This window comes from Microchirus variegatus (assembly GCF_963457635.1).
Source record: "Microchirus variegatus genome assembly, chromosome: 1".
Classification (NCBI taxonomy): Eukaryota; Metazoa; Chordata; class Actinopteri; order Pleuronectiformes; family Soleidae; genus Microchirus; species Microchirus variegatus.
Window position 1 is genome coordinate 7,328,216 of NC_139802.1, and position 20,263 is coordinate 7,348,478.

A 20,263-nucleotide genomic window follows, 5' to 3' on the forward strand; every position below is an offset into this window, starting at 1 on the left:
TTAAGCAGGAGCCCGCGTCATTATGTCGTGCTTGTGTTTACAGACCTGAATGTGGTTTGGTGATCTCCAATTGTTCCATTGATAAGGCACTGTGCGGCCAACCAAGGGCGCAGGGGAAGGAGACGAAGCCAGGATGTCCTGGTACAGACCCCCGAGTCTTACGTCTTCATACAAATGACTGAGAGAGTCCACTGGGAGGTGGATGACATCTTGAAAAGTGAATGAAAACACACACACACACACACACACACACACACACACACACACACACACACACACACACACACACACACACACACACACACACACACACACACACACACACACACACACACACACACACACACACACACACACACACACACACACACACACACACACACACACAGCAACCATAAATATGGGGAACTACGTGAATTATTGAACGTACTGGAATAATGAATCATTGTATTAAAGACTTATTTCCTGATCGGCTCAGGCTTCCTCGTGTGTAGGGACACGAGGTTTTCACTGTGGCCTTGTTTGCTGTGAGGTGTATTTACGTCTCACCGTGCCTGCGCCTTTCCTCAGGGTGTGGGCAGAGAGCTGGCGTGTAGTCAGCGGTGGGGAAATAATGATGGGAACCTTCCTGAGATCAGTGAAACGGGAGAGATAGCATCAGATCGGCTTTGACGTTAGATAACTTGGGGGAAATTACAACTCCACATGTTTTACTGCAGAGCACGGTTATTATTTGCATTCAATTATCGGAGGGGGTCTATTTAGGCAAATTGTTTTCTAACTCGACTCCAGACATATATATAACCACGCAGGTTTAATTTGATTCGCCTTGCTTTATATATCTCAGATATTTATATATCTCGGAGACATGTGGGATGGATGTCTCCCTCTTTTCTCACGCAGCAGAAGTGAACACTTAATTGGAACTACTAAAGAAGACGGGAGATAAAGTCACTATAAAAATGGCAGACATTTAAAGTCATCAAGATATAGAGTCAAGGTCAGTGTTTTCGCTAACTTGCCTCAACCAAAACCATACATTTCTGTTCTGGTTTTAATTAGAGATGAGATAAATCTTTTTTTTTGGAGGTGATGTGAGGTTTTATTACATGCACTCCTGCACCTCCTTTTAGCTCATTCATCCGCTTTCTTCAAGGTTCAAATTCCTTGTTGGCCTTTTTAAAAAGTACAAAAATGAGAATCTGAATGCTCATTGTGAAGTACTGATCTGTGTTCCACTCCCGTGCACATGTAAAAGGCTTCAACAGTTTGTATTTTCTAACCCTCTCGTATTCTTACCGCTGCACAGCTCTCGTAGACGTTGCCGTCTGCTTCGGATCCAGACTCGACAAGGAGGGTGCGCTGGGCTGCAGCGTTGATCTTTTCTCCGCTCTCGTACTTATTGGACGTGTTTACAGTTGACTGACTGGACCTACATGGAGAATTCAGATTTTGCCATCGACTCAATTAATTTCACAACACGAGACTTAATCCCTAATATGAGCCAACAGAGATGCGGCGCACACACATTGCAGTTTATTATCTGCATACAAGTCCTTAATAAGAATGTTTCATGTGGTACATACACACAATTACACCAGGATCAGGATAATGCTTGCCTGGCTGTTAAAGTAGCTGTGTGAGGCAATGGATGAGGCGTTTGGCTGGATTGTGCGATTGTGTGTATATGTGTGCACATGCATCGCTATTATTTGTACTGCAGGGCTTGAACTTACCCTTGTTCATTCTCCTTCCCATCCAATACACTGTCTCCTCCACCCCCTGCAGGGGGGGAAAGAATCAGCAGGGAAGAGGGCTGGTGTTAAGATATTAGAACTTGAAGAGAGGAGTGACAACTCATCAGCAGTGGAATTGATCACAGCGATAAAAAGGTCACGGCTTTAAAGTGGATGTATGTAAGAACCAGAAGGGCAGAGGAACGTAAGGAATGGAAAATAACAGCTTCAGACGAGGGACTTGAAAGTCAGACAAAAGAAGAAGCAGAAAGCCACAGAATTAGAGATATAACTAATTATGAGATCAATGATATAGAGCGGAAACGGCAGTTTTGAAAGATGAATGTGGTGGGAGGTGTAGAAGCTCAGACAATGAGCAGAGGGAGAGGAGACAGGATGCATGGACAGGAAGGGGGACATGGAGACAGAGCATAAGAGGCTCAGCTCACAGCTGCGTCATGGGTCGAAAAGGTCGCTTTCACATTTTCTTGGAGAATCAGGACATTTATGAGTTTGTGAGTGATGGATGAAGAAAACGTGTGATAAAGAATGAATGATCTACAGATGCTTTACGTGTTCATGTCGTTACCTTTCTGGACTCTCCTCTTTTTCCACCTCTGTCCAAAGAAACAACCGAGTGAATTCAACACCAGCAGGACTCCAAACACCACTGTGAACACTACAGTTAAATGTGCTGGAAGTCCTCTTGTACCTAGTTCACACAAGATTATGGAGCATTAGTTCAGTGCATAACAACGAAAGTGATATTGAAATTCAGGTGGATAAAAACGTAAATGAGACAAACCCCACTGCTCTCACAACTGTCTTTACTGATTAAACCTAGCAGCGGGTATGAAAGTATTGGTGGGCGCCATGACAACGGTTACTCTGGTAAAGCAAACATTAACAGCCTTGGAGGTGCATACATTACCATGATTTAGCCAAATGAAGCTAGGTGCTGTGCAAACAGCAATTACCAAGTGCCCTTAACAGCTTTTTCAGAGAACTGTGATTTACAACTTACCGTGTGGGACTGAGTCATCATCCGCTGAGGTTTCCTCTAGTCCTGGCCTCTCTGGAGAGAAAAAAAAAAACATGGATAACAGAAACTTTTGATAACAGCAAGTTTGTGATAGAAAATGTACAAAAGTTAAGTGATTTTAGTGTCAAGCTAGGGTTACTCCAAACTGACCCTTGGTGGTGATGGTCAGTACTGCATTATTGTCAGCATAGTCACTCTCTCCCATTGCATTGAGGGCATTGACAGAAAAATAGTAGGTGGTAACAGGCTGCAGCTCAGTGACAGAGAAGCTTATTGCTGTGGGAGGAAAGACGTCCACGTACAGGTGACTGTAAGACTGATCCCACCGGTATCTGTCAACCAAAAAGGCACGGTGAGGTGCAATTCCTTGGGGGGTCATTCTTAAACCAGTTGTACTTTCTTTACACCTCACCGTATACGAAATCTTTGCCGCAAACCTCCATCGAAGCCGGGGATCCACTCCAGAGAGACCGAGTCATGGGTGACACTGACTTGGCGAAAGGAGAAGGGAGGATCTGGGCGACCTTGTGAGAATAAGAAACGTGGGGAAAATGTCCTTGTGATTTTGTGAGAAGAGATGACTTTGGCAGGTCACTATTTGGACAAGTTTTAGCAGCTAAGAAACGGAGACATGCGACAGGAGATAGCGGAGTGATTATATCTGCTATCTTTGAAATAACACGTAGAGCTCTGCAGCCGTATATAGGACTGTGACTTCCCCAAGTCTTTGCTCTCTGATTTGTTATAAAAAGACAAGTTGATGAAACCAAATGTAAGCTGGTGTTTTGTCTTCAAACACAAGAGGTGCCTTAACAATCCTGTCTATTCATATGTAGGACTTTGGTTTAGTTTTGCTTTGCTGTTTCATGAAAGCGAAAAAAAATCATTCTCATAGGATGACAAAACACAAGAGCTGTCCAAAATAATTTCTCTCAGAGTTGATTTGACCTGTGTTTGTGTCTAAAACCTGTGGTTTTTCCACAGGTTTCCAACTTCAGTGATTTTTACTAATACATTCGTCTTGATCTACTTTTTTCTCAGAGCTTTATATTGTTGACTGATTTGTGCAATGACGAGCGAAGCCTCTTCATTATTATTAATATCGTGAAAAGAGATCAAAGGACACAAACAGGGCCTTCAGTCCAACACAAGGCGCTGCTTCAGTCAGGGTAGTAAATGGATTTGTTTGCATTTGGAGCGTGGAAAAAAAATGCAGGGTAGTTTTGAGGGCAGAGAGAAAGATAGTCAAGGAGAGACGGAAAGAGAGTCGGCACTTGAGCAGCTACATAACAGGGGGCTGCTCTCCTCATCTCTGGGCTGCAGCCCAGTTTGCAGAGTAAATAATTCCCACTATCAGCTCCTCTCATAAGATTCCAGGGCAAAAGGGTCAGTCTTATTTGGAATCTCGTCTCCTTCAAATCCAAAAAGCACCAGGAGGAAAAACTCCTTCTTCCTCTTGGGCTCTAAAATGATAAGGTAGCATATAAAATGTATTATCACTGTGTCAGATTAATTATGAATATTCACAGCACTAAAAAATGACTTCGGAAAACAGGGCCAAAATGGGATTGTATTTTATGGTTTATATAGTAAACATTAAATGAGTCCAATGATGGCTGTGGGCCTTTGCTGAGAGCAGAGCGGTGTTGATAAAGGAGGTGGTGCATGGGTACACTGGTAGCTTGCAGGCTGAGTGTAAAAGCGCTGGGAGAGCAAGGCATATCACTGCAGCATTATCTGAGCGAGACTTGACATAGTGCTATAGGCTCAATAATAAGGTGGAGATAGTGAAATGGAATAAGTCTCTTAAAAGGCTGACACTCAGGAGCAACAACTTCCTCCTGTTCACAGAAATTCGGCATTGCAAACGCACACCAGTGTTATGGTGCTGAAAAAGCCTCTTCAACCTTAAAACTTAGAAACTAAGAAAAAATGCACTCCACTGCCAAGTTTATGATGTGTATAATCCCTACATGTTGTGCGCCAGACTTTTTAACTCATTGGCTGCCAACGACATCTATAGACATCGATTCAAATACAGCCGTTCACTGCCAATGACTGTTGAACGTCTGATGGAAGAGGAGAGTCTACTCTTTCTTCTGGTTGTTTCGGTGTGTTTACACAGTCATAGAACACACTGTTTTTGTCTTGGTCTTGGAAAATCAGTAAACATGCCGTGAAACGCTTGGCACTATGGGGCTCTCTGTGCTGAAAATGGCTGGCAGCCAATGAGTTAAGGTTGCCTTAGGTGTGTTATGACCACAAGGGGGAAAAAAAAAATGCAGAGCTGTTTACGACACGTTGAGCTTTGAGAGCATATAATAAACATTTGATTGTGAGATTTGGTTTAGTCTAGTAATTTCTAGATATCTTGTCATCTCTTAGAAGAACATGGGGTATAATGTATGATCAAAAGCTCCACATGTGGTGACTGTGAACTAAACTGAATGATTAAGAATGAAATGAGAAACTCGTGGAGACAAATAATAATAATAAAGAAATTAAAACACAATTACAGTACGAGGAGGAAAAAAGGCTGAAAACTATTTTTGCAGAACATCGACAAAGATATTGTACACAGAGCCTCAGTAACACAAGCGCACGCACACACACACACACACACACACACACACACACACACACACACACACACACACACACACACACACACACACACACACACACACACACACACACACACACACACACACACACACACACACACACACACACACACACACACACACACACACACACACACACACACACACACACACACACACACACGCACACACACTCTTGCACAGATACACTCTTGTTTTTCCTACGCCTGTGAAGTACAACTCATTGATATAATGCATTTACTCCAACCTTAAGCATCACAATTAAATGCTTAACCACAACGATTACTCTAATTTTAATGTGTATTCAGGTTGGGAGTCCCCACTGGTATATAAAACAAGCCACCACACACACACAAATGAGTGCATGTTTAAATACTTGTGCTGACGAGCTGGATGTTTAGTTTATCTTCCCCAAGAGAGTTGCGAGCAGTGCAGCTGAAGACAGCATAGTCATGAGCTGCGCTCACATTTACGACTCGAACCATGCTGGTGTGGAAGGAGCCCTCCCTCACAGTCCGTTCCTCATACCTACAGCACACACACACACACACAGACACACACGCACACACACACACACTGTGAGCAGGCGACAGCAGGGATTGTGATGTCCTGCAGATTGCACTAGTTCACCCAATTTCACACATCAAAGAAGCGTTAAACAGGTATTTGCATAGTGAAGAGCAAAGTATAAAACGCACTAAATCCGGATTTAGTGGTGAAATAGCAGGAAATAGCATAAGAATATATTATAATATGGTAGAGCCTAATCTAATTGTGAGGATTCATCAGTATGTAACCAAATGCTGACAGTAGCACAGGAGTGAACATAATCGCGAGAGAAGAATGTTAAAAAAAAAAAAAAAAAAATAGAATTAGAATGTACTTTCAGACCTTGGGTTTGCAAAGTCCATGGGTACGCCATTTTTTTCCCAAGAGAAGTCGACTCGAGGAATACCCTCTGCCTGACACACCACAGCAGCCGTAGTGGTGCCATCCCCTCGACTTGCAACCTTCCTCCACTGAGGTCCTTTCTGAAGCTCTGGTTTGACTACAAAAGAGGAATAGCATGGAGGTTATTCATGCAGGAACGATGTGCACATGAATTAAGTGACCTAAAAATGTGTGCATGTGTTGCCCTCTCATACTAAATATATACTCTCACATTGCACCATCAGGTGCACATCAACACTGGCAGGGGGTGCTATGCCATTGTTGGCTGTGCACTGGTAAAAACCAGCATGAGCCCGAGTCACATCACGGATGGTCAGAAGGCCTGTTTTATCTTCCTGAGTCTCTTCTCCCATCTCCACCTCCTCCTCTTCACCCTATGGAAGACAGAGCGAGTGGGAATAAGCAGAGGACAGCAGCTATTGCTCAACACTCAATACACCCCTCCGGGGCGAGTGTTGGAGTTTGTGGGCTGTTCCGAAGCGAGACAGGTAGACAGTAAAGGAGAGCTGAGCCAGAGACCATGTGGGATTGAGATGGGGATGGTAGATGCACCAGGGGAACAAGCTCTAATGACAGAGAAGGATAATGGCAGGGTTAAAGAGCCACGGGGAAGGAGAAATGGAGATGCTGTGCAGGTTGAATGTGGGAGACACAGTGTTGCCAAAGGGTGGGTTAGATCAGAGAAGACATCAGTATAGATACAGAGACCAAGTCGCACTGACAAAAAGTGCCCTTTAGTCACACAACGGTAATCAAAGCCATTTTTCTGGATTTGGAGTGTGCAGCAGAAAGAGCTGGTGTAGATGTGTGGTTGGAGGCGATGGCATATGGTGCATCTATGCATTTAAAAGGGCCTTTGATGAATGGTTAGAAGAGATAAAATAATAGAAAGGAAGCCAGATAAATTAAATATAATTTAGTGGATGATTGCCTTTAGGTGTATACCACGTATGTGTGTGTTGTGTGTGTGTGTGTGTGTGTGTGTGTGTGTGTGTGTAATTCTCACCAGCCACTTCCAGGAGAACATGTCAGATATAATGGGGTTGGCATCAGCCTTACACATCAGGTCTGCTGTTCCCCCCACGTTCACAAACACAGGGCTTTTTACCGGCTTCACACCGGGAGCATCTGAGAGTAAGAAAAAGGTGACCAGCAGGACCAACAATTAATGTCAACCTGGGGCAAATGTTTTTGCCAACCCATTAAACACAAACTGACATGCTGCACTGCTAATATTAGTCCAAAACTTGTTTTTCTTTTAATTTTTTTCATAACCCTATCTTAATTGGCCTCTCTGTCTTGGATACAAGGCTATTAACCTCTCTCTATGTTGGAGCATTAAAGATAGATTGGCTACTGAACCAAATATTGGGCCTGTGACCCACAAGGCCCTCCATTGGACACCCCATATTCATCCATATTTGTCTTTGTCTGCCTCAAACTCAAGCTTTTAATACTTCTCATAGGTGCCATGTACTTACAGCAATAAGGCCATTAGAGCGTGCTTGTCTAAACCTATGTTCACACTTGAAGAACAGCGGTAAGAAGCAGTAAAAAAAAAAAAAACACTGACCTCCGGGTTGACAGGATGCACCCATGTTCGCTCTCTAACCAAATGTGACATTGTTAAGTGGGCTACACCATCACCCATAAAAGCTACTACAATCCTCCATACATAATGAATACCTACAACTGTCAAGCCCACTCATGTCAGAGTGGCACAATCCATTAGGTGTGTACCGAGGGCCTTGGTGCAACAAGGCAGACCTACATTTTCAACACTTCCATTATTAAATCATCAGATTCGGAGCAGATGGCCTTCTGCTCGAGGCTAGACCTGGAGCGACGGAGGGGGTGCAAAGGCCCTGCATTGAGGTCTAATGAAGCAGACATATTTACGTGGTAGGAGCTTAAAGTCAATGTTGTTGTCTGGGTCTGTCCACGTATTTGGATCAGATTTAGGTCTGTTCAGAAACATTCTGTTGGCAGGCTACACATTCAAATCCAGTACACAAATCAGCCAAGTATTAGAGAGAAGTTCTGTTCATCCTTATCTTAAGGAAAACAGCATTTGCACAGGGATGAATTGATATAACCGAGTGATGACCCACCATACTTTGATACCTGCTACATTAGACCACGAAAACCATTAATTATGAATGAACTGAAGGAGGGTAAAAAATAATGAAAATATACTGCGGTGTTTTATTCTGTTAGATTTATTTTTTTTCTAATTCCACTGCCTTAAAAGCATTATATACTCATCAAACTGGTTTTCAAATGTAACTAAAATATATTAAAAACACACACAGGTAGAGTTATCATGCCTCTTACTGTTAAGACAAGTAAAATAAGCATATTTTGAGGTTTACACTTGCACCCTGGCACAATCAGAACACATAAGTGGGTAGAAAGTGTGTGTGTGTGTGTGTGTGTGTGTGTGTGTGTGTGTGTGTGTGTGTGTGTGTGTGTGTGTGTGTGTGTGTGTGTGTGTCCTTTCATTAATTCTGTGTTTGCAGGGTCTTACACTGAACATCCAGCATGATGGAGATTTGGTTGACACCCTCGTGATTTGTACACTCAACGGTGTAAACGCCAGCGTCTTTTCTCGTTACGTTGTTGATCATCAGCGAGTGCTCGTCTGACCAGTGGTAGCGCAGATTCCCCTCTTCACACAAAAACACACACACACACACACACATACAACAGTGAAATTAAGTATTCATTACATGCTCATCAACCGCATGTCCTCTGGCCACTGGACTCTAAGTGACATCTAATCCTGCATTATTGATTGGCTGCGCTGAATTCCCACATCAAGCCAACAAAAGGCTACATCAGAGACACCTCCAGTACCACAACACTCAGAATATAATAAGTGAGATTCTATATTCAGGGTGTAGCCTTTTTATGGTGGCAGTGGTGGTTTGGGGAGCATATGATGAAGCTAAAAGAGAAACTGAAAAATAAAGTGGTTGCTGCAGGACCGTGATGACACCGGCCGGGAGGAGAAGCCAGCTTTAGAACCATTGTGTTGTATGCAGGCAGACAGCGATCCTCATTTAGACTGCATACATTAGAGCCATAATGAGATTCACATTTGGCAGAGTCCCATGCTGGCTAACCTGCCATGTTTTATTCAGACCCTGCACGGCAGAGCTGAGTGCTTACTTGCTGGCTCAGCTCAACTAGGACCTGGTTTATAGAGCCATCACATAGCCCCAGATCACCTTTGACCAGCTTCTCTTTGCGGTGCAGCCAAATGCAGGAGACCTCCTCCGGGTTAGCCGAGACGAGCAACGGGATGGTTAATGTGTCGTCCTCCAGCACCTGGACCCGTGTTGGCTGGTGAGGGCTGAACTCTGGTGGGTCTAGCACAGAATCAGCACAAGAATAACCAAGCCACAGTGAGCTGGATTTATAGTAAGAATACTGCACATGAAAAACTCAGCCTCACAGAATGACAAGAAAGAGCAAAAGCGTGCATCAAGAGACAAACATGTCGGGGGGGGGGAGAAAAGTATGAGACACTAATGAGAGTCAAATCAGTAGAAAGTTGAGATCCAACCGATAATTCCACATCTAAGCACCTTCACACACACTAAGGCAAGGTGGGAGTGAGGCAGCGCGGGAGTGAGAGGGACAAGCATTAAAATGACGAGTGACAGTAACGTTGTCCAACTTCAGTCCCGCACAAACACACAGTGACAATCCTTCATGCTCATACACAGCACCAGGCTTTGAAACAGTGGCAGGCTGCTGCCTGTGAAACGGCATCAAAGACAAACATGGCTATGCAGCAAAGCAAAGGCACAATTAGGACACGCTGCTGCAGAGCTCAACAGACCAACAAATCACAACAAAGCTTTCAAGTGAACAAAACACACACACACACACATACTATTTACTGACAATTCTGTGCATAAGCATCACGACATAGGAGCCTATATGTGAAGCATTATAGATTATTATGCATTGTTTTAGATTTACGCAAACTACATCTCCTGGTCACTGAACATGTTGAGAGTACAAAACAAACGAATGAAAAAAAAAAACAATTCAACCTCTACTTACAGAGAACATCAAGTTTGAGAAATGTGTTGGCCCCCTCAGCGAGCACAGGGCTGTTGGCCTGGCAAATGACCCTCTGGTTGTGATGCTCTGATGTCAGATTGAGGGATAATGAACTGCGCACTGAAACACCACCGTACTGAGCCTTCGAGGCTGGCTGTTCCACTCCCGGGAACCTAGCACACAAATTCCGTTCAGCAAATCCAGTCAACGGGGGAATTAAATTAAGATGAAAGTAAACATTACATTATTATATCTAAATGGAATGCAATTAAATCAGAAGCAATGAAAATAGTTCACAACACAATATCCCAATAATCAAGCTCAAATACAGCAAGTGAGCGATCACCCTGAAAGATTTGAAACCAGTGAAGTGAATATCCTGCCAAGTTTTGTTTTGTTTATTTCAGAGCAACAAATATGTTTCTCAAAATGAATTCAATACACGAGATAAATACCTCTACTTTGAAAAAAGAAAAAAAGAAGCTTCTAAGATGATTAAAAATAAATGAATCATCAGGGGGATTAGGACCTCGGCCACTCGGATAAAAGTTCAACAAACAATCCTGCATTTTACCACGTTTAAAAAGATAAACATCAGTCGCTCCGACTCATTCTGACTGAACTAACAATACAACTGTGCTTTGAGCAGCATGTGCATTAACAAACCTTTGAGTGCCCAGGCTCCAGAGGACGTTGGCCTTAGGGTTACTGCTTCCGGCCTGGCACTCCAGAGCGAGCATCTCGCCCCGGCGAAGTTCATCCTGTGTGGTTGTGATCTTCATACTCACTGCTGTGACTGCAGAACCGAGGAGTTCATCAGAATAAAAAAAAAATACACAAAACAATATTGATTAGCAAGATAGTTGTAATAAAAAAAGCTGCAGCTACACGTCTGTGTGAATCTGTGTCAAATCTGTCTGAAACTGATCTTCTTTGGCAGCTTAGTTACACTTAGGGCTGTGTATTCGGTAATAGGATACATGTCTCGATACAGGGATGACGCGAGGCTACCATATCTTGCTATATATTGCGAGACTATAAGCAAGGTGATATATTTGATGCCCCTAATGCTCTCCCCAGTAGTCCATTTTGAGAAAAACTATCATCGTAAAAAATAACAATGTTATATGCATAAACAATATACAGCTTTCTTTGTCTAGTAGAGGAGTGGAAGACGGGGGAGAGAATGAAATGACCATAAGCCTGCTGTTAAATAATGGACAGAGGCTTGAATACAACACAAGAATATTTCCATATCGATACAGCACTTCAAAAGAATCGATACAGTATGAAATATAGTGATAAAATCAGTATTTCTTACACACCGACTAAACAGTGTGGCAGTCTAACTTACAGTAGACCATCAGCTTAGCATAGGCAGAGATGGTCTTCTTTGCTTCATTTGTGGCATCGCAGCGATAGTCCGCCATGTTGTCACTTGCCGTGAGGACCAGGACGAGTTCTCTAGCCACGCCCCGATCGAAGGACGTTTGCCTCTGCATATGAGACACTTTGTTTCCATCCTAAATCAGGAAGAACATTAAACTGACAATTGTGTGTACTCCAGACATATCAATGTACTGACGTACAGTACATAAAAACACCAACCTTGAACCACGTCAGTGTACCAGTAGGATTCCCTCCAGTGGAGAAGCAGGTGAGGCGGACTTTGGTCCCAGCATGGAGTGGAACAACTTGAGAGGGTGCATCAAGCCACACTTTTTGAGGAGGATCTGTGGACGATCACAACATGTTTGAAACAACATGCATGCTAAGCTGGCTAGTTTGTATCTATATGACGTTTACAATCAGTAGTCTCAAAAATAAACAGGGTAAAACCAGTACCCAGTTGCTCATTCTGTGTCAAGGGTTACATTTTTAAAGAGTAATTACCATCGATCGCATCCTGCATTGCACAAACAAACAAAATTGAACTCTCCTTTGTTTATGCTGGTTGTGTTTTTCAAAGAAAGTACAGATAAGTTCACTCACAATGGACACTGAGCTTGGCTGTCTGGGTCTTAGAGAAATGTGTGCCCTTGTTGAAGGCCTCGCAGGTTAGCATGAGTCCATCCTCCTCCCTGGAGACCTGGTGGGTCATGTTGGAAATGGTCGTCATCCCACCATTTACCCCCTACAGAACACAAAGAGCATATGACACTTCAGTCGGGGGGACGGACGTCCATTGTCTCTGGAGTTCCCCAATCTTACAAAAACAAGCCACAATGGTTTGTCTCGGCGAATACAGATGGAAAATTAGCTCCAACAATAACTGATGTGGATGCATGTAATAAATAAACATATTCAGCCAACACGCCTGCTGCTTCAATTACGCAAAAGCCTCATTTTGCACCTGCCCGACGGTGGTCATGCCTATGCAGCACATCTGGTTATTAAAGCTATTATAGTGTTGATTACTGTAAAAGCCACAGTCAGAAAGACTAACAGACACGCTGAACAGAGGTGTCAGTCTTCATTAACCTCACGCTGTTTCAGATGCATTAAAGCTCACACACGGCACACGGAGTGCTTTGTGTAAGATCAAATGGAAATGCGGCTGCCAGGCGAATAAAGAGCTTGTTTAATAACACTCATCTTCTGTGTGAGCTTTTATTCACTTTGATCTTATTAACATACACAAAAGAGACGGAATACTCTTTTTTTTGGAATCATCACCCGATTTATTTGCAAAGCTGCGGCAGATCATTTCAGAGACTCGTTCCATTTTCTTTCACCTGCCAAGGTTCCCGTGAGGTCAACATTTAGACTGGGGCTAGGCGCCTGAATAGCTTTTTTGGAAACCTAGACTTTTGAAACACTAACTTGACCAGACCAGCATGACCACCGATCATAGTCCGTCAAATCTACCGTCTGTATATTATCTCCCTGCAAAGATAAATACAGCGACTTCTTCAAATTTATACTCACCTCCTGTACAGTGACAACAGTGTTGTTGAGCTCTTTGTAGCCCAGCCACCAGCGAATGTGGACAGGGGGATTGCTAGAAGAGGCGAAGCAGCGCAGATCTAACTCTTGTCCTTCAACGGCCGTGACGGAGCCAGAAAGAATCACCTTTTCGGGTTCAACTGATATATTTGCACACACACACACACACACAAGCAGAAAAAATCTGTATGAATATGATGAAAAGCTCATTCAACAGCTCCCTATTCTGATCACAGTGGCAGTGCAACTATTTTTGGATGTGAAACATGGAGCTGAATCAAAGGTGAGGAGGGAAAAAAATCACTTTGAGTGGCAACATGTTTTCTCGGGAGGCTTTCAATGCAGTCTCTAAAGTCTGCTTTGTTTTAGCCACGGGGGAGACGTTACAATAACTACAGGCTAAGCGATACAGCGTCACAAAGCCTCGGGGGGAATACAAAGCCTGGGGACTGAGCTGGCAGACGTGGGGAAGGAGGGGTCATTTATGTAAATCCCATACATATTTGTGTCTATCACACGGGACGCAGACTGGGATGCTGAAATTCCACAGCTGCCGTAAACTAAGAGAGGCACACTCGTACTACACCGGCGAGACATATTCTCTGCCCTCCAGCTTCTGCCAATGCCTGAAGCGCAGTCAGGCAGTCAGTGGCTCATTTCAACATCCCTGAATGGATGACTGGGAGGCACGGCACCAGCTCTTGTTGGGGGGGGGGGCTTGATGAGTAAAGGGGGAGCACTTCAGTAACTTCAGCCACTTTTCATTGCCTAAGCAAGAGACTTCCTAGTCAATTAATTCAGAACATAATGGCGTAGGTGCACCAATCCCAGAGAATTCAAAGCTTACATTGACTTACTGTATATTGCGTGGCTCTGTAGTGGAAATCAGGCTATTGTTAGACTCAGTGCACCAAAGCTGCTGAATATTAATTCGTATTTGTTTTATTGTTGCTGAAACAAACATTTTATATTCAGAGAGAAAAGTATAATCTATTAACCATGGGCATGGTGTAGGCTTTCCTGCCTTAGGACTGTGCATTGAAGCAATTCAGCTAAATTAGTGAAGCAGCTATGAAAGAGCTTGCAGCGATACTAATCTGGAGGCATTTGGAAATATGGGCTGCAGCCATTAAACCCATTAGTTTCATTAATATTATTAGCATTAGAATTTATGCTGGGACAGCAAAATAATTGGTTTTGGAGGTAAGAGTCTTATTATACTCTTCTGCCTCATTCCCATAGCCTTCGTAGTCTAATCTGCGTGTGGGGCATGTCTAAGCGCACATGCATGCACATAATACTCCAGCTCTGTGCACAATAGGAGGATTATTTTTCACTCACAGAGCACAGTGATTTTGCGGTGGACGGAGAGCGGTGACGGAGACACCAGATTGACACTCTCACAGCACAGCTCTGCCTGGTTATCAGCAGGGGTGATCTTCAGGTAGACGACGCTGCTGGACTTCTGCGCCACAATGTCCTCCTCCCAAGTCTTGGAAAGAACTTCTCCATTCTTACACAAAAAATGAACACGTGAAACTCGGAAATGCTGAAAAATGCCCCGATCTATATGCACACTCTCATATGATGTTGTTGGAACAGAGGACAGAAGCACAAGTGGCCACTAAAATGCATAATGTTTTTGCAGCATGACGGTGAATCACAAAGGTTCCTTAACAGATGGCGCGCAGGATTTACCTTGGTCCAGTGGAGAGTGGCTAGGGGGTTTCCACCACGAGACACACACTCCAACATGAGCATTCTTCCTGCTTTGACCTCGTCCGTCTCCAGGCCCACAATAACTGGAGGCTGAGGCGGGTCTGCCGGGAAATGAGAGACGAAAATAAAAATGGGCTTGACAAAGGGAAATAGCATAGAGAGCAATAGAAACCTGAGCGGGAGAAGATGTACGGGAGGAAAAGGAATGTAGTAACCCGGGGAAATGGAGTTGTGGAATGACGAGCAATGGGATAAAAAAAAAACCAAAAAAAAACCCATGAGCACACTCTTGACAATTGATTACGGAGCATCCCTATTTGCTGAGACAGGGCCAATAAATTGGGCACATTTAACATGACTGTGTGGATAAGAGGTCCGGATCTGATGAAAGCATTAAGTATTAAAGGAGCAGCGAACTGGATACAGTCCATAAAGCAAAATAACAGATGTTCAAACAGTAATAAGGTAACGTGAAATATGAATAAATTACAGCCTCCTTGAATAAAATATATGCAGTAAAATAAATTAGAGGAGGACGGGCCTTTGTTATTGCTGCAATCAGTTTCACAGAGCAGGCTGCAGACCCAGGGCCAGCATGACAAATTGCCACCTTGCTAACAATCTGGCTGGCTGAAAATGGCCACCGCACACTGGCTTTGATGGGCTGGCGTGCCGCGTACGATTACAGCGGCGGTCCCGAGGTTTTGCAACATTAGCACTCAGTACAGACTCCATGTTGTATATTACAGAGCAAGGAGAGGGAGCGTAAGGGAGGAGTGCTCACAGTTACTGGTGATTGTTAAAAGAGCAGCGGCAGCATCTAATGTGGAGGGGTATAGACACAGACAACATTACAGTGTGTGTGGATGATACAGCAGCCAGGCTGGAGGAAGTGCTGGCTGCCGGAGGTGTCAGCAGCCCTGCCTCACTTTAATCAACAACATGATTTAAGCCTGGGAGAAGCAAGTGGGTAGACTCTCGGGCCTAAGCAATCAATTACTTCAGCTGATCAACAGAGTAGAAAATACTAAACCTACTGTAGCAAACAGTAGCTGTGCTGAGACACCGTTTGTGCGTTCAATAAAAGTCACATTCATTGTTGCCTTGTCAAATACTGTAAGAGGACAAAGGAGTGTCGAACGCAACGTGAGACTGAAGACAATGTGCGCCATCTTATCTTTGTTAACTTTATTGCACAGTGACATAGTTTCAATATCACTTTCAGCTGAGGAGCACAAAAGTTGTGTTTGGATGTTTCCTAACTATTAATTGCGGTGGCCTTACAGCTTCCCATGTTAGTTATCGCGAGGAAATTCACAGTTTGAAGCCTCACTGGTCATCCATCTCAATGAATCCCTCGACAGCTTTTGCTTCTTTTTGTATGAAAATTGGGACATGCAAACATTTTACAATTACTTTACAAAACAGCGAATCTAAACTAATTCAAATTTCATTGCAGGGCTGCTCCTGTGCGTACACATCAGTGTGTGGCCCCCCCAATTCAAATCAAGTTATAATGGGAACTGGCTCATGACATCCTCTACCTGTAGCTAGATATAATATTTCATATATACATGAGCTTGTTTTGCATTTTTATTACAGTGGTTATTTACTTACTCAAAACAAAAAATCAGGTTTTCATTGTCAATTACCCATCATTCCATGTAATAAGAAAAAACAAAGAGACACTTTAACTTGTGAAATGTCATGGATATCATGATGGGATATTGTGATTTGATTAAACCGTTCCAATTATTATTATTATTATTATTTTTTTTTTTTAAATCACAAGAACAGCTCCCTCATGACCAGACTGGACACTCAATGGCCCCCAGGTCATTTGAGTTTGAGACCCCTGCTCTAAAATAAGAAAACAGCCATATGAATCTGAGCCCACCAGGGGCAGCCTTGTGAAGTGGAGAAAAATCACACTCTTGTCTTAAAAGTAGTGAGTTTGCCTTCAGGTTGAATCTTTCCGCTTGGCCCACAAACACAGACTGATGACACAAGGCCGAATGGATGCCCTATGGGATGCCTGAGGTTGGGTTCCTGTGTGGTTGAGTGTGTTGTGTGTATGTGAGTGGGTGTTTTCCTCACAGAGAGGAGATGTTGACTGTCAGTTAACAGACAGATTGCAACGCTTACAGAGTACGCTCATGGTCAACGTGGTCCCCACAGGTCGTAAAAGGGCAGGGTTTTTGCCGTAACATGCCAGCTGTCTCCCGTTGTCGGAACTCAGAGCGGCGACACTGTGATAATGTAACAGAAAAACACAAGAGATAAGAAAGAGAAAAGAGAAATGTATATTAAGTCATTCAAAGTGCTTTAGCTCAAAACATGACACCATGGCTCTGTCTGACCAGAGGTGGACAAAGCACTCGGATCTTTTACTTAAAGCTTCAGTGCGTAACCAAGGGTGATTATTTTTGTTTAAAAGGTCCCATATTATACCCTATTTCTCCAAGTTAAACGAGTTCCCTGCATGTCTCTGACATGTCCTAATGAACATGTCAGAGACATGCTTTGGTCAAAATACCATAAGGATGAAGCACCATATCAGTTCAATAACCCTGCAAAAACAGCCCTGTTCGGAACGCTCGGTTTTGTGCCTGGTCCCTTTACATGCAAATGAGACACAGGTAAACAAATGTATGTTTGACAAAAACGCAATGTTATACTATGTTCTCCAAAATTTTTAAATTTTTTAGAAAACTTTTTTTTGGGTCCAAAATTGGACTAAAACGTCATACTACGTCGTCCAAACGTCGTCCAAAATTTGAAAATTTTTGACCAAAAAGTCATTCTATAGTATGTTGTCCAACATTTGATAATTTTTTAGAAACCTGTTTTTTGGGTCCAAAATTGGACAAAAACATCATACTATACTATATACTATACTATACTCACACCCACTTCTTCCATTGTTGCTGCCACTGTTTGGTCCTTGTGAACAGGAATGGTGTAACATTATTTATGTCTGAAAATAAGCTCTGTCAAGCAATACTATCAGAGCCAACTGAGGAAGCATTTCAGTGTATAAACAGGCAGCACAGGGGCAAACAGGGCCATCAAACTGCCGAACGGCCAAGATTCTTGAGCAGCAGAATTCACTTCTAAAACTTCCGTGGCCTCTTATTTGTGTTTTCAGTCACACACCAACTTGTTTGCAGCCGTCCCTCTTTGCTAGTGCAATGTTGCTGTTGTCCGTGTCTCTTGACATAAATTAAATCACTTCCTGTGTGCAGTGCAAGAATGTCACAGGGTGACACGAGAACAAAATACCACTATACTGAGAAACACACAAAGAGTTGTGGAGGGCTGATAAGCTTGATCAGCACTGTGTGAACTCATTTGACATAACAGAGACTTGTTTAAATGTAAAAGTTACGCACAATAAATTTAAATGAAACTATACATATACTGTCACCAAAATCCCACAGAGGAAATTTACTGCAACATCAACATGTATAAAGCATCTGATGTGCAAGGGAATTTGTGCTTCACAAAATCATTTTTCTTTCTCCTGTGAATCAGATAATACTTTTAAAGAGTTATTTAAATGACACCATCTGAAAAGAAAATATAGCATCTAAAATGTGACAAAGCAAGGCAAACAATGTTAGGAATCACTAGGGTTTCTTTTTTTATTTTATTATCTGATCATGAAGCACAAGGACCTGAAAATTGTACTTGGGTAAAATGCTGTTACTTCCTCTCACTTCTAAGTCCGGTCACTTACAGGAGCCATAATATCACGATCCATTCAAACATGCACTTGATGTGATTTTCTGTCATCTGAAAATCGACCGGACCCTTACATGCAGCGGATTTCTTCCGAGTCTCGTTTATTTGTTTTCCCGGTTTATATTCTCTGTATCAAATTACACTACACTGTCAAATGGAACAATCACACACGGCCCACTGCTGTGTACGCTCAGCGTGAATGTGAGGAGGGAGCATCAATATTGCTTAAAACATCTGGTTGTTCTGCAACTGAACTGAACAACACCGCAGCTCTTCAGTACCAATGTTAATGTCAGGGTATGACAAGAGGTTATTGTCTCTGACGCAGTGGAGACGAGCAGGACCAAAGAAATCCATGTTACTGTTTAATGTATAGGCACCTGGCAAAACCAGCGAGGATAGGATCTGTCTCACTGCCGTAATGTAATTTTGTGCGTTTGACAGAAGCTAATTCAATCGCGCTGTTCCAAGTAACAGAAATTTATAGTGCTTCCAAAGACGGAAGAAGAAAATAACAGTGTTGTGAAAACAAGGAAGAAACAAAAGGCAGACGTGGAGAGACGGAGCGGGTTGGTAAGAAGAATGAGTCTGGCAGGTGGGCGAACACATACGTTACTTTAGCATGCGTGTTCAGGAGCTTATCCTTTGTGCCAGACGTGGTGAAAGACTCCACACCTGTCAGCTCAACTCCATCTAAAAGACACAATGGGGGAAGGTGCAGAACAGAGAATGTATATTTGTTCATGTGAAACAACAACACCACTGCTATTCTCATGTGGATTGGAAAATCCACTGAAATATAATAAATAGGTGCATCTGTGAGTGTGTGTGTGTGTGTGTGTGTGTGTGTGTGTGTGTGTGTGTGTGTGTGTGTGTGTGTGTGTGTGTGTGTTCCAGGTACTACTCATGCCGTGGGGACCTATATCTGTTTACACAGTCACATTATGGGGACTTGTCTTCCTTATGGGGACATTAAGCAAGTCCCCATTACAAAATTGTCACATTTATATAGTTACATGGTTTGTCACCGGTATCATAATAATGACCACCACTGTCTCAGTCTTTGAATTTAAACAAAATCAGTGAAATTACAAAACGATAATGACACAATTATTGTACAATACATTACAGTAGTATACAGTCAAAGTATGGTAATTTGTAATAAGATAGTAATAGTAGAGTAATACCATCTTAATTCTATAGTAATTATTACATAATAGCTTAGTAATAATGATGGAAATGTGTGGGGGGTAATCAGTGCAAGGCACTGCACTGATGGCAGCCTATGTAATTCTCATCACCAAGCTATTACTTTGGAAATAACATGGTATTATTTTTATTTATATGTATTTCCTCCATATAAGACAATTATTGCCATACTATTATTGCTATAACTGTCCTGGATTGTAGTCTTTCCATACAATTTC

The 20,263-nt window shown here is 42.8% G+C and overlaps 1 protein-coding gene across 1 annotated transcript in view; it reads right to left on the minus strand.

Annotated features, from left to right (window-relative positions):
* nphs1 (NPHS1 adhesion molecule, nephrin) overlaps window positions 1-20,263 on the minus strand; it is a gene marked incomplete at both ends in the record, with an annotated part of 35,507 nt that continues 15,244 nt past the window's right edge. The window contains 24 exons of the mRNA XM_083897092.1: window positions 1-191; window positions 550-628; window positions 1,300-1,432; window positions 1,737-1,782; window positions 2,326-2,448; window positions 2,761-2,811; window positions 2,929-3,110; window positions 3,191-3,302; window positions 5,779-5,930; window positions 6,294-6,450; window positions 6,565-6,727; window positions 7,360-7,481; window positions 8,881-8,994; window positions 9,584-9,724; window positions 10,428-10,600; window positions 11,094-11,223; window positions 11,782-11,950; window positions 12,036-12,160; window positions 12,420-12,561; window positions 13,356-13,513; window positions 14,715-14,886; window positions 15,072-15,193; window positions 17,238-17,341; window positions 19,448-19,529. Of these exons, the coding sequence (XP_083753218.1) occupies window positions 1-191; window positions 550-628; window positions 1,300-1,432; window positions 1,737-1,782; window positions 2,326-2,448; window positions 2,761-2,811; window positions 2,929-3,110; window positions 3,191-3,302; window positions 5,779-5,930; window positions 6,294-6,450; window positions 6,565-6,727; window positions 7,360-7,481; window positions 8,881-8,994; window positions 9,584-9,724; window positions 10,428-10,600; window positions 11,094-11,223; window positions 11,782-11,950; window positions 12,036-12,160; window positions 12,420-12,561; window positions 13,356-13,513; window positions 14,715-14,886; window positions 15,072-15,193; window positions 17,238-17,341; window positions 19,448-19,529 (3,143 nt within the window). The remainder of the gene's footprint in view (window positions 192-549; window positions 629-1,299; window positions 1,433-1,736; window positions 1,783-2,325; window positions 2,449-2,760; window positions 2,812-2,928; window positions 3,111-3,190; window positions 3,303-5,778; window positions 5,931-6,293; window positions 6,451-6,564; window positions 6,728-7,359; window positions 7,482-8,880; window positions 8,995-9,583; window positions 9,725-10,427; window positions 10,601-11,093; window positions 11,224-11,781; window positions 11,951-12,035; window positions 12,161-12,419; window positions 12,562-13,355; window positions 13,514-14,714; window positions 14,887-15,071; window positions 15,194-17,237; window positions 17,342-19,447; window positions 19,530-20,263) is intronic.